A 14086-nucleotide genomic window follows, 5' to 3' on the forward strand; every position below is an offset into this window, starting at 1 on the left:
TAGCTTTTTGCATAGGAGAGGAATTAAGGGTTATGGGAAAAGCCAGGTAGGTGGAGATGAGTCCGAGACCAGATCAGCCATGATCTTATTGAGTGACGAAGCAGGCTCGATGGGCCGGATGGCCGACTCCTGCTCCTATTTCTTATGTACCCCCTCCCACAGCACAGTGCTCCCTCAGTACCCCCTCCCACAGCACAGTGCTCCTTCAGTACCCCCTCCCACAGCATAATGCTCCCTCAGTACCCCCTCCCACAGCACAGTGCTCCTTCAGTACCCCCTCCCACAGCATAATGCTCCCTCAGTACCCCCTCCCACAGCATAATGCTCCCTCAGTACCCCCTCCCACAGCACAGTGCTCCCTCAGTACCCCCTCCCACAGCACAGTGCTCCCTCAGTACCCCCTCCCACAGCACAGTGCTCCTTCAGTACCCCCTCCCACAGCACAGTGCTCCTTCAGTACCCCCTCCCACAGCACAGTGCTCCCTCAGTACCCCCTCCCACAGCATAATGCTCCCTCAGTACCCCCTCCCACAGCACAGTGCTCCTTCAGTACCCCCTCCCACAGCACAGTGCTCCCTCAGTACCCCCTCCCACAGCATAATGCTCCCTCAGTACCCCCTCCCACTGCACAGTGCTCCCTCAGTACCCCCTCCCACAGCATAATGCTCCCTCAGTACCCCCTCCCACAGCACAGTGCTCCCTCAGTACCCCCTCCCACAGCACAGTGCTCCCTCAGTACCCCCTCCCACAGCACAGTGCTCCCTCAGTACCCCCTCCCACAGCACAGTGCTCCCTCAGTACCCCCTCCCACAGCATAATGCTCCCTCAGTACCCCCTCCCACAGCACAGTGCTCCTTCAGTACCCCCTCCCACAGCACAGTGCTCCCTCAGTACCCCCTCCCACAGCATAATGCTCCCTCAGTACCCCCTCCCACAGCACAGTACCCCCTCCCACTGCACAGTGCTCCCTCAGTACCCCCTCCCACAGCATATGCTCCCTCAGTACCCCTCCCACAGCACAGTGCTCCCTCCGTACCCCCTCCCACAGCACAGTGCTCCTTCAGTACCCCCTCCCACAGCACAGTGCTCCCTCAGTACCCCCTCCCACAGCACAGTGCTCCCTCAGTACCCCCTCCCACAGCACAGTGCTCCCTCAGTACCCCCTCCCACTGCACAGTGCTCCCTCAGTACCCCCTCCCAGAGCACAGTGCTCCCTCAGTACCCCCTCCCACAGCACAGTGCTCCTTCATTACCCCCTCCCACAGCACAGTGCTCCTTCATTACCCCCTCCCACAGCACAGTGCTCCTTCATTACCCCCTCCCACAGCACAGTGCTCCCTCAGTACCCCCTCCCAGAGCACAGTGCTCCCTCAGTACCCCCTCCCACTGCACAGTACCCCCTCCCACAGCACAGTGCTCCCTCAGTACCCCCTCCCACAGCATATGCTCCCTCAGTACCCCTCCCACAGCACAGTGCTCCCTCCGTACCCCCTCCCACAGCACAGGGCTCCCTCAGTACCCCCTCCCACAGCACAGTGCTCCCTCAGTACCCCCTCCCACAGCACAGGGCTCCCTCAGTACCCCCTCCCACAGCATAATGCTCCCTCAGTACCCCTCCCACAGCACAGTGCTCCCTCAGTACCCCCTCCCACTGCACAGTGCTCCCTCAGTACCCCCTCCCACAGCACAGTGCTCCCTCAGTACCCCCTCCCACAGCACAGTGCTCCCTCAGTACCCCCTCCCACAGCACAGTGCTCCCTCAGTACCCCCTCCCACTGCACAGTGCTCCCTCAGTACCCCCTCCCACAGCACAGTGCTCCCTCAGTACCCCCTCCCACAGCATGATACTCCCTCAGTACCCCCTCCCACTGCACAGCTCCCTCAGTACCCCCTCCCACAGCATGATTCTCCCTCAGTACCCCCTCCCACAGCACAGTGCTCCCTCAGTACCCCTCCCACAGCACAGTGCTCCCTCCGTACCCCCTCCCACAGCACAGGGCTCCCTCAGTACACCCTCCCACAGCACAGTGCTCCTTCAGTACCCCCTCCCACAGCACAGTGCTCCTTCAGTACCCCCTCCCACAGCACAGTGCTCCCTCAGTACCCCTCCCGCTGCACAGTGCTCCCTCAGTACCCCTCCCACTGCACAGTGCTCCCTCAGTACCCCCTCCCACAGCACAGTGCTCCCTCAGTACCCCCTCCCACAGCACAGTGCTCCCTCAGTACCCCCTCCCACAGCACAGTGCTCCCTCAGTACCCCCTCCCACAGCACAGTGCTCCCTCAGTACTGACTCTCCTACAAAGTGGTAGTCAGCCTGTACTGCACCTGTAGTGAACCCTCCGGAGTGGTGTTCCCTCACTACCACACTTGAAATGCAGTGATCCAGAACGGCCACCCCTCCCAGCACTCTGTACCCCAGGACAGGGGCGAGGTTTGGGTGTTTGTGATGGAGGGGGAGTGAACAGAGGGAAGCGAGTTTGGGTGAGGAAGGCGGACAGCTGCAGTAAGTGGACAGGCCAAGTGGCCAGGGTGTCCAGAGTCAGGGGCCGATTTTGGGTGGGCAGCACGGGGTTGAGTCCTCACCTTTCCTCTGCTTCTCCGCAAACTCTTGCCGGGACGTCTCGATGTACCTCTGCACCAGGGTTTTGATCACCTGTAAACGATAGGCCTCCCGACCCTCTGCCTGGGTTCCACCCGCACCCGAGTTCACCTGGAACGGGAACGGTAGCGTTAGCCTGAAACCCGGTCCGTCTGCGCCCTCAATTGCACCGAGCCCAACTCAAACCCGCCCAGCATCACTCCCACACACCTACATCCTCCTTTCACTCCCCCCTCACCCAGCACATTCCCCAAGCTTCACGGGGGCTTGGGTGCACCAGGAGAGGCGGGACCTGTCAACATCCAGGGGAGGGAGGGAGGGACAGTACAACTGAGGCCATTCAGCCCACCACGCCATGCTGACCATTCCATTTGCCCACAGGACCATGTCGTTCTGTGCCCTGCCTATGTAAGTGTCACTCCGGACATGGTACAGCCAGCAGAACACTTCTCAGCACCAGTGATCCAGGTTCAATTCCCGCCACTGTCTGTAAGGAATTTGTACGTTTTCCCCGTGACCGCGTGGGTTTCCTCTCACATTCCAAAGACACATGGGTCAGGGTTGGCGGGTTGGTGGGTTGGCAAGTCGTGGGTTGCGGGTCAGGGTTGTGGGTCGGCGGGCCAGGGTTGTAGGTCGTGGGTTGTGGGTCGTGGGTCAGGGTTGTAGGTCGTGGGTCGTGGGTCAGGGTTGTGGGTCGGCGGGCCAGGGTTGTAGGTCGTGGGTTGTGGGTCGTGGGTCAGGGTTGTGGGTCAGGGTTTTAGGTCGTGGGTCAGGGTTGTAGGTCGTGGGTCAGGATTGTGGGTCAGGGTTGTGGGTCGTGGGTCGGCGGGTCAGAGTTGTGGGTCGTGGGTCGGTTGTGGGTCGTGGGTCAGGGTTGTGGGTCGTGGGTCAGGGTTGTGGGTCAGGGTTTTAGGTCGTGGGTCAGGGTTGTAGGTCGTGGGTCGTGGGTCAGGGTTGTGGGTCGTGGGTCAGGGTTGTGGGTCGGCGGGTCAGGGTTGTGGGTCGTGGGTCGTGGGTCAGGGTTGTGGGTCGGCGGGTCAGGGTTGTGGGTCGGCGGGTCAGGGTTGTGGGTTGGCGGGTCAGGGTTATGGGTCGTGGGTCAGGGTTATGGGTCGGCAGGTCAGGGTTGTAGGTCGTGGGTCGTGGGTCAGGGTTGTGGGTTGTGGGTCAGGGTTGTGGGTCGTGGACACTCTATGTTGGTGCCAGAAGTGTGGTGACACTTCTAGAGTTGGACAACCTCGGACTGTGCTGGTTGTTGACACAAACAAGGCATTTCACTGTAGGCTTTGAAATACGTGTGACAAATGAAGCTAACCTTAAAAAATCCCAATATAGTGTCTGCATCTGATTCCAGCATCACCCCTGGCAGTGATTTCAGATAGCAACTATCCTTTGTGTGAAAAATCTTTATGCTTTAAAACTTACTCTCACTTTCAGCCGACTTGTCACCTTGTTTTAGGGTTAGGGTTAGGGCCTTGTTTTAGGTAGCCCTGTCATGGCAAAACTTTCTGATTACTGACCTCCCCTCTCATACTCATATACACCTCAATCACATCAGCCCTCAGCCTCCTTCTCTCCAGTCTGTGCAGTCTCCCCCCAGGACTGAAGACCTCCAGGGCCTGGAGGTGCACTTGCGGACAAGCAACACACACAAGATGGAGGCCCTCAACAGGTCAGGCAGCATCTACAGACTGGAATGAACAGTGAACGTATCGGGCTGAGACATTTAATCAGCACTGCTAAATCCCCTCCGCACTCTCTCCAGAGCAGTCAGTGTGATAACGTAAATCCCCTCCGCACTCCCTCCAGAGCAGTCAGTGTGATAACGTAAATCCCCTCCGCACTCCCTCCAGAGCAGTCAGACTGATAACGTAAATCCCCTCCGCGCTCCCTCCAGAGCAGTCAGTGTGATAACGTAAATCCCCTCCGCACTCCCTCCAGAGCAGTCAGTCTGATAACGTAAATCCCCTCCGCACTCCCTCCAGAGCAGTCAGACTGATAACGTAAATCCCCTCCGCGCTCCCTCCAGAGCAGTCAGACTGATAACGTAAATCACCTCCGCACTCCCTCCAGAGCAGTCAGTCTGATAACGTAAATCCCCTCCGCACTCCCTCCAGAGCAGTCAGACTGATAACGTAAATCCCCTCCGCGCTCCCTCCAGAGCAGTCAGACTGATAACGTAAATCCACTCCGCACTCCCTCCAGAGCAGTCAGTGTGATAACGTAAATCCCCTCCGCACTCCCTCCAGAGCAGTCAGACTGATAACGTAAATCCCCTCCGCACTCCCTCCAGAGCAGTCAGTCTGATAACGTAAATCCCCACCGCGCTCCCTCCAGAGCAGTCAGACTGATAACGTAAATCCCTTCCGCACTCCCTCCAGAGCAGTCAGTGTGATAACGTAAATCCCCTCCGCACTCCCTCCAGAGCAGTCAGACTGATAACGTAAATCCCCTCCGCACTCCCTCCAGAGCAGTCAGTCTGATAACGTAAATCCCCTCCGCACTCCCTCCAGAGCAGTCAGACTGATAACGTAAATCCCCGCCGCGCTCCCTCCAGAGCAGTCAGACTGATAACGTAAATCCCCTCCGCACTCCCTCCAGAGCAGTCAGACTGATAACGTAAATCCCCTCCGCACTCCCTCCAGAGCAGTCAGTGTGATAACGTAAATCCCCTCCGCACTCCCTCCAGAGCAGTCAGTGTGATAACGTAAATCCCCTCCGCACTCCCTCCAGAGCAGTCAGTCTGATAACGTAAATCCCCTCCGCACTCCCTCCAGAGCAGTCAGTCTGATAACGTAAATCCCCTCCGCACTCCCTCCAGAGCAGTCAGTGTGATAACGTAAATCCCCTCCGCACTCCCTCCAGAGCAGTCAGTCTGATAACGTAAATCCCCTCTGCACTCCCTCCAGAGCAGTCAGTCTGATAACGTAAATCCCCTCTGCACTCCCTCCAGAGCAGTCAGACTGATAACGTAAATCCCCTCCGCGCTCCCTCCAGAGCAGTCAGACTGATAACGTAAATCCCCTCCGCACTCCCTCCAGAGCAGTCAGTCTGATAACGTAAATCCCCTCCGCACTCCCTCCAGAGCAGTCAGTCTGATAACGTAAATCCCTTCCGCACTCCCTCCAGAGCAGTCAGTGTGATAACGTAAATCCCCTCCGCACTCCCTCCAGAGCAGTCAGTCTGATAACGTAAATCCCCTCTGCACTCCCTCCAGAGCACAGACTGATAACGTAAATCCCCTCCGCGCTCCCTCCAGAGCAGTCAGACTGATAACGTAAATCCCCTCCGCACTCCCTCCAGAGCAGTCAGTCTGATAACGTAAATCCCCTCCGCACTCCCTCCAGAGCAGTCAGTCTGATAACGTAAATCCCTTCCGCACTCCCTCCAGAGCAGTCAGTGTGATAACGTAAATCCCCTCCGCACTCCCTCCAGAGCAGTCAGTCTGATAACGTAAATCCCCTCTGCACTCCCTCCAGAGCAGTCAGACTGATAACGTAAATCCCCTCCGCGCTCCCTCCAGAGCAGTCAGACTGATAACGTAAATCCCCTCCGCACTCCCTCCAGAGCAGTCAGTCTGATAACGTAAATCCCCTCCGCACTCCCTCCAGAGCAGTCAGACTGATAACGTAAATCCCTTCCGCACTCCCTCCAGAGCAGTCAGTGTGATAACGTAAATCCCCTCCACACTCCCTCCAGAGCAGTCAGACTGATAACGTAAATCCCCTCCGCACTCCCTCCAGAGCAGTCAGTCTGATAACGTAAATCCCCTCCGCACTCCCTCCAGAGCAGTCAGACTGATAACGTAAATCCCCTCCGCACTCCCTCCAGAGCAGTCAGACTGATAACGTAAATCCCTTCCGCACTCCCTCCAGAGCAGTCAGACTGATAACGTAAATCCCCTCCGCACTCCCTCCAGAGCAGTCAGACTGATAACGTAAATCCCCTCCGCACTCCCTCCAGAGCAGTCAGACTGATAACGTAAATCCCCTCCGCACTCCCTCCAGAGCAGTCAGTCTGATAACGTAAATCCCCTCCGCACTCCCTCCAGAGCAGTCAGACTGATAACGTAAATCCCCTCCGCACTCCCTCCAGAGCAGTCAGACTGATAACGTAAATCCCCTCCGCACTCCCTCCAGAGCAGTCAGACTGATAACGTAAATCCCCTCCGCACTCCCTCCAGAGCAGTCAGACTGATAACGTAAATCCCCTCCGCACTCCCTCCAGAGCAGTCAGACTGATAACGTAAATCCCCTCCGCACTCCCTCCAGAGCAGTCAGACTGATAACGTAAATCCCCTCCGCACTCCCTCCAGAGCAGTCAGTGTGATAACGTAAATCCCCTCCGCACTCCCTCCAGAGCAGTCAGACTGATAACGTAAATCCCCTCCGCACTCCCTCCAGAGCAGTCAGTGTGATAACGGCACCAGAACAGCTTCACCTAGCGAGCATTTTGTAAAGTTGCAACATCAAACATTCCAGCACAGTTCAGGTTGTTCATCCCACAATGTTGTATCAACGTTTTAACTGACTCTAAAATCAATCTAATCCATCCTTTCCCCATACCCGTCCATTTTTCTATCATCCATTTGCCTTACAGTCTCTTAACCACCCCTAATGTATTTTCCGTTACCACCACCCTCGATAGGGGTTCCACGCACCCGCCACTCTGTGTAGCAACGTCTACTGCTGACATCCCCTGATCACGTTGAAATTATTCCCTCATATTAACGATTTCTCAGTTGAGGGGGAGGGGGAGGGTGTATCTGTGTCCCGGGGAGGGGGAGGGGGAGGGTGTATCTGTGTCCCGGGGAGGGGGAGGGGAGGGTGTATCTGTGTCCCGGGGAGGGGGAGGGGAGGGTGTATCTGTGTCCCGGGGAGGGGGAGGGGAGGGTGTATCTGTGTCCCGGGGAGGGGAGGGGAGGGTGTATCTGTGTCCCGGGGAGGGGGGAGGGGAGTGTGTATCTGTGTCCCGGGGAGGGGAGGGGAGGGTGTATCTGTGTCTCTGGTGAGTGGGAGGGGGTGTATCTGTGTCCCGGGGAGGGGGAGGGGAGTGTGTATCTGTGTCTCCTGTGAGGGGGAGGGGAGGGTGTATCTGTGTCCCGGGGAGGGGGAGGGGAGTGTGTATCTGTGTCCCGGGGAGGGGGGAGGGGAGGGTGTATCTGTGTCTCTGGTGAGTGGGAGGGGGTGTATCTGTGTCCCGGGGAGGGGGAGGGGGAGGGTGTATCTGTGTCCCGGGGAGGGGGTGGGGAGGGTGTATCTGTGTCCCGGGGAGGGGGAGGGGAGGGTGTATCTGTGTCTCCTGTGAGGGGGGAGGGGAGGGTGTATCTGTGTCCCGGGGAGGGGGAGGGGAGGGTGTATCTGTGTCCCGGGGAGGGGGAGGGGAGGGTGTATCTGTGTCCCGGGGAGGGGGAGGGGAGTGTGTATCTGTGTCCCGGGGAGGGGGAGGGGAGGGTGTATCTGTGTCCCGGGGAGGGGGAGGGGAGGGTGTATCTGTGTCCCGAGGAGGGGGAGGGGTGGGTGTATCTGTGTCCCGGTGAGGGGGTGGGGAGGGTGTATCTGTGTCCCGGGGAGGGGGAGGGGAGGGTGTATCTGTGTCCCGGGGAGGGGGAGGGGAGGGTGTATCTGTGTCCCGGGGAGGGGGAGGGGAGGGTGTATCTGTGTCCCGGGGAGGGGGAGGGGAGGGTGTATCTGTGTCCCGGGGAGGGGGAGGGGAGGGTGTATCTGTGTCCCGGGGAGGGGGAGGGGAGTGTGTATCTGTGTCCCGGGGAGGGGGAGGGGAGGGTGTATCTGCGTCCCGGGGGAGGGGGAGGGGAGGGGTGTATCTGTGTCCCGGGGAGGGGGAGGGGAGGGTGTATCTGTGTCCCGGGGAGGGGGAGGGGAGTGTGTATCTGTGTCCCGGGGAGGGGGAGGGGAGGGTGTATCTGTGTCCCGGGGAGGGGGAGGGGAGGGTGTATCTGTGTCCCGGGGAGGGGGAGGGGAGGGTGTATCTGTGTCCCGGGGAGGGGGAGGGGAGGGTGTATCTGTGTCCCGGGGAGGGGGAGGGGAGGGTGTATCTGTGTCCCGGGGAGGGGGAGGGGAGGGTGTATCTGTGTCCCGGGGAGAGGGAGGGGAGGGTGTATCTGTGTCCCGGGGAGGGGAGGGGAGTGTGTATCTGTGTCCCGAGGAGGGGGTGGGGAGGGTGTATCTGTGTCCCGGGGAGGGGGAGGGGAGGGTGTATCTGTGTCTCCTGTGAGGGGGAGGGGAGGGTGTATCTGTGTCCCGGGGAGGGGGAGGGGAGGGTGTATCTGTGTCCCGGGGAGGGGGAGGTGGAGTGTGTATCTGTGTCCCGGGGAGGGGGAGGGGGAGGGTGTATCTGTGTCCCGGGGAGGGGGAGGGGAGGGTGTATCTGTGTCTCCTGTGAGGGGGAGGGGAGGGTGTATCTGTGTCCCGGGGAGGGGGAGGGGAGGGTGTATCTGTGTCCCGGGGAGGGGGTGGGGAGGGTGTATCTGTGTCCCGGGGAGGGGGAGGGGAGGGTGTATCTGTGTCTCTGGTGAGTGGGAGGGGGTGTATCTGTGTCCCGGGGAGGGGGTGGGGAGGGTGTATCTGTGTCCCGGGGAGGGGGAGGGGAAGGGTGTATCTGTGTCATCCGGGGAGGGGGAGGGGAGGGTGTATCTGTGTCTCCTGTGAGGGGGAGGGGAGGGTGTATCTGTGTCTCCGGTGAGAGGGAGGGGGAGGGGGAGTGTGTATCTGTGTCCCGGGGAGGGGGAGGGGAGGGTGTATCTGTGTCCCGGGGAGGGGGAGGGGAGGGTGTATCTGTGTCTCCGGTGAGGGGGAGGGGGAGGGGTGTATCTGTGTCCTGGGGAGGGTGTATCTGTGTCCCGGGGAGGGGGAGGGTAAGGGTGTATCTGTGTCTCCGGTGAGGGGGAGGGGGAGGGTGTATCTGTGTCCCGGGGAGGGGGAGGGGGGAGGGTGTATCTGTGTCCCGGGGAGGGGGAGGGGGAGGGTGTATCTGTGTCCCGGGGAGGGTGTATCTGTGTCCCGGGGAGGGGGAGGGTAAGGGTGTATCTGTGTCTCGCGTGAGGGGGAGGGGGAGGGTGTATCTGTGTCCCGGGGAGGGGGAGGGGGAGTGTGTATCTGTGTCCCGGGGAGGGGGAGGGGGAGGGTGTATCTGTGTCCCGGGGAGGGGGAGGGGAGGGTGTATCTGTGTCCCGGGGAGGGGGAGGGGGAGGGGGAGTGTGTATCTGTGTCCCGGGGAGGGGGAGGGGAGGGTGTATCTGTGTCTCTGGTGAGTGGGAGGAGGTGTATCTGTGTCCCGGGGAGGGGGAGGGGGAGGGTGTATCTGTGTCCCGGGGAGGGGGAGGGGAGGGTGTATCTGTGTCCCGGGGAGGGGGGAGGGTAAGGGTGTATCTGTGTCTCCTGTGAGGGGGGAGGGTAAGGGTGTATCTGTGTCCCGGGGAGGGGGAGGGGAGGGTGTATCTGTGTCCCGGGGAGTGGGAGGGTGTATCTGTGTCCCGGGGAGGGGGAGGGGGAGGGGAGGGTGTATCTGTGTCCCGGGGAGGGGGTGGGGAGGGTGTATCTGTGTCCCGGGGAGGGGGAGGGGGAGGGTGTATCTGTGTCTCCTGTGAGGGGGTGGGGAGGGTGTATCTGTGTCCCGGGGAGGGGGAGGGGAGGGTGTATCTGTGTCTCCTGTGAGGGGGAGGGGGAGGGTGTATCTGTGTCCCGGGGAGGGGGAGGGGAGGGTGTATCTGTGTCTCCTGTGAGGGGGAGGGGGAGGGTGTATCTGTGTCCCGGGGAGGGGGAGGGGAGGGTGTATCTGTGTCCCGGGGAGGGGGAGGGGGAGTGTGTATCTGTGTCCCGGGGAGGGGGAGGGGAGGGTGTATCTGTGTCCCGGGGAGGGGGGAGGGGAGTGTGTATCTGTGTCCCGGGGAGGGGGAGGGGAGGGTGTATCTGTGTCCCGGGGAGGGGGAGGGAGGGTGTATCTGTGTCCCGGGGAGGGGGAGGGGAGGGTGTATCTGTGTCCCGGGGAGGGGAGGGGTGGGTGTATCTGTGTCCCGGTGAGGGGGTGGGGAGGGTGTATCTGTGTCCCGGGGAGGGGGAGGGGAGGGTGTATCTGTGTCCCGGGGAGGGGGAGGGGAGGGTGTATCTGTGTCCCGGGGAGGGGGAGGGGAGGGTGTATCTGTGTCCCGGGGAGGGGGAGGGGAGGGTGTATCTGTGTCCCGGGGAGGGGGAGGGGAGGGTGTATCTGTGTCCCGGGGAGGGGGAGGGGAGTGTGTATCTGTGTCCCGGGGAGGGGGAGGGGAGGGTGTATCTGTGTCCCGGGGAGGGGGAGGGGAGGGTGTATCTGTGTCCCGGGGAGGGGGAGGGGAGGGTGTATCTGTGTCCCGGGGAGGGGGAGGGGAGGGTGTATCTGTGTCCCGGGGAGGGGGAGGGGAGGGTGTATCTGTGTCCCGGGGAGGGGGAGGGAAGGTGTATCTGTGTCCCGGGGAGGGGGAGGGGAGGTGTATCTGTGTCCCGGGGAGGGGGAGGGGAAGGGTGTATCTGTGTCCCGGTGAGGGGGTGGGGAGGGTGTATCTGTGTCCCGGGGAGGGGGAGGGGAGGGTGTATCTGTGTCCCGGGGAGGGGGAGGGGAGGGTGTATCTGTGTCCCGGGGAGGGGGAGGGGGAGGGGGAGTGTGTATCTGTGTCCCGGGGAGGGGGAGGGGAGGGTGTATCTGTGTCCCGGTGAGGGGGAGGGGAGGGTGTATCTGTGTCTCCGGTGAGTGGAGGGTGTATCTGTGTCCCGGGGAGGGGGAGGGGAGGGTGTATCTGTGTCTCCTGTGAGGGGGAGGGGAGGGTGTATCTGTGTCTCTGGTGAGTGGGAGGGGGGTGTATCTGTGTCCCGGGGAGGGGGAGGGGGAGGGTGTATCTGTGTCCCGGGGAGGGGGAGGGGAGGGTGTATCTGTGTCTCCTGTGAGGGGGTGGGGAGGGTGTATCTGTGTCCCGGGGAGGGGGAGGGGGAGGGTGTATCTGTGTCCCGGGGAGGGGGAGGGCAGGGTGTATCTGTGTCCCGGGGAGGGGGTGGGGAGGGTGTATCTGTGTCCCGGGGAGGGGGAGGGGAGGGTGTATCTGTGTCCCGGTGAGGGGGAGGGGAGGGTGTATCTGTGTCCGGGAGGGGGAGGGGAGGGTGTATCTGTGTCCCGGGGAGGGGGAGGGGAGGGTGTATCTGTGTCCCGGGGAGGGGGAGGGGAGGGTGTATCTGTGTCCCGGGGAGGGGGAGGGGAGGGTGTATCTGTGTCCCGGGGAGGGGGAGGGGAGGGTGTATCTGTGTCCCGGGGAGAGGGAGGGGAGGGTGTATCTGTGTCCCGGGGAGGGGAGGGGAGTGTGTATCTGTGTCCCGGGGAGGGGGTGGGGAGGGTGTATCTGTGTCCCGGGGAGGGGGAGGGGAGGGTGTATCTGTGTCTCCTGTGAGGGGGAGGGGAGGGTGTATCTGTGTCCCGGGGAGGGGGCAGGGGGAGGGTGTATCTGTGTCCCGGGGAGGGGGAGGTGGAGTGTGTATCTGTGTCCCGGGGAGGGGGAGGGGGAGGGTGTATCTGTGTCCCGGGGAGGGGGAGGGGAGGGTGTATCTGTGTCCCGGGGAGGGGGAGGGGAGGGTGTATCTGTGTCTCCTGTGAGGGGGAGGGGAGGGTGTATCTGTGTCCCGGGGAGGGGGGAGGTGGAGTGTGTATCTGTGTCCCGGGGAGGGGGAGGGGAGGGTGTATCTGTGTCTCTGGTGAGTGGGAGGGGGTGTATCTGTGTCCCGGGGAGGGGGTGGGGAGGGTGTATCTGTGTCCCGGGGAGGGGAGGGGAAGGGTGTATCTGTGTCATCCGGGGAGGGGGAGGGGAGGGTGTATCTGTGTCTCCTGTGAGGGGGAGGGGAGGGTGTATCTGTGTCTCCGGTGAGGGGGTGGGGAGGGTGTATCTGTGTCCCGGGGAGGGGGTGGGGAGGGTGTATCTGTGTCCCGGGGAGGGGGAGGGGAGGGTGTATCTGTGTCCCGGAGGGAGGAGGAGGGGGGGGGGAGGGTGTATCTGTGTCCCGGGGAGGGGGTGGGGAGGGTGTATCTGTGTCCGGGGAGGGGGTGGGGAGGTGTATCTGTGTCCCCGGGGAGGGGGAGGGGAGGGTGTATCTGTGTCCCGGGAGGGGGAGGGGAGGGTGTATCTGTGTCTCCGGTGAGGGGGAGGGGGAGGGGTGTATCTGTGTCCCTGGGGAGGGTGTATCTGTGTCCCGGGGAGGGGGAGGGTAAGGGTGTATCTGTGTCTCCGGTGAGGGGGAGGGGGGAGGGTGTATCTGTGTCCCGGGGAGGGGGAGGGGGAGGGTGTATCTGTGTCCCGGGGAGGGGGAGGGGGAGGGTGTATCTGTGTCCCGGGGAGGGTGTATCTGTGTCCCGGGGAGGGGGAGGGCGGAGGGGGAGTGTGTATCTGTGTCCCGGGGAGGGGGAGGGGAGGGTGTATCTGTGTCCCGGGGAGGGGGTGGGGAGGGTGTATCTGTGTCTCCGGTGAGGGGGAGGGGGAGGGTGTATCTGTGTCCCGGGGAGGGGGAGGGGAGGGTGTATCTGTGTCCCGGGGAGGGGGAGGGTAAGGGTGTATCTGTGTCTCCTGTGAGGGGGAGGGTAAGGGTGTATCTGTGTCCCGGGGAGGGGGAGGGGAGGGTGTATCTGTGTCCCGGGGAGTGGGAGGGGTGTATCTGTGTCCCGGGGAGGGGGAGGGGGAGGGGAGGGTGTATCTGTGTCCCGGGAAGGGGGTGGGGAGGGTGTATCTGTGTCCCGGGGAGGGGGAGGGGAGGGTGTATCTGTGTCTCCTGTGAGGGGGAGGGGGAGGGTGTATCTGTGTCCCGGGGAGGGGGAGGGGAGGGTGTATCTGTGTCTCCTGTGAGGGGGAGGGGGAGGGTGTATCTGTGTCCTGGGGAGGGGGTGGGGAGGGTGTATCTGTGTCCCGGGGAGGGGAGTATCTGTGTCCCGGTGAGGGGGTGGGGAGGGTGTATCTGTGTCCCGGGGAGGGGGAGGGGAAGGGTGTATCTGTGTCCCGTGAGGGGGTGGGGAGGGTGTATCTGTGTCCCGGGGAGGGGGACGGGAGGGTGTATCTGTGTCCCGGGGAGGGGGAGGGGAGAGGGTGTATCTGTGTCCCGGGGAGGGGGAGGGGGAGGGGGAGTGTGTATCTGTGTCCCGGGGAGGGGGAGGGGGAGGGTGTATCTGTGTCCCGGGGAGGGGGAGGGGAGGGTGTATCTGTGTCCCGGGAGGGGGGAGGGGGAGGGGGAGTGTGTATCTGTGTCCGGGGAGGGGGAGGGGGAGGGTGTATCTGTGTCCCGGGGAGGGGGAGGGGAGGGTGTATCTGTGTCCCGGGGAGGGGGAGGGGGAGGGGGAGTGTGTATCTGTGTCCCGGGGAGGGGGAGGGGGAGGGTGTATCTGTGTCCCGGGGAGGGGGAGGGGAGGGTGTATCTGGTGTCCCGGGGAGGGGGAGGGGAGGGTGTATCTGTGTCCCGGGGAGGGGGAGG

At 62.2% G+C, this 14086-nt stretch overlaps 1 protein-coding gene across 1 annotated transcript in view; it reads right to left on the reverse strand.

The window, feature by feature from the left end:
- Window positions 1-14086, reverse strand: part of LOC132390687 (short transient receptor potential channel 2-like) — a 69034-nt gene that overhangs the window by 7842 nt on the left and 47106 nt on the right. Inside the window, exon 4 of the mRNA XM_059963244.1 lies at window positions 2585-2711. Coding sequence (XP_059819227.1) covers window positions 2585-2711 — 127 coding nt within the window. The remainder of the gene's footprint in view (window positions 1-2584; window positions 2712-14086) is intronic.

Source organism: Hypanus sabinus, chromosome 3 (genome assembly GCF_030144855.1).
Source record: "Hypanus sabinus isolate sHypSab1 chromosome 3, sHypSab1.hap1, whole genome shotgun sequence".
Lineage (NCBI taxonomy): Eukaryota > Metazoa > Chordata > Chondrichthyes > Myliobatiformes > Dasyatidae > Hypanus > Hypanus sabinus.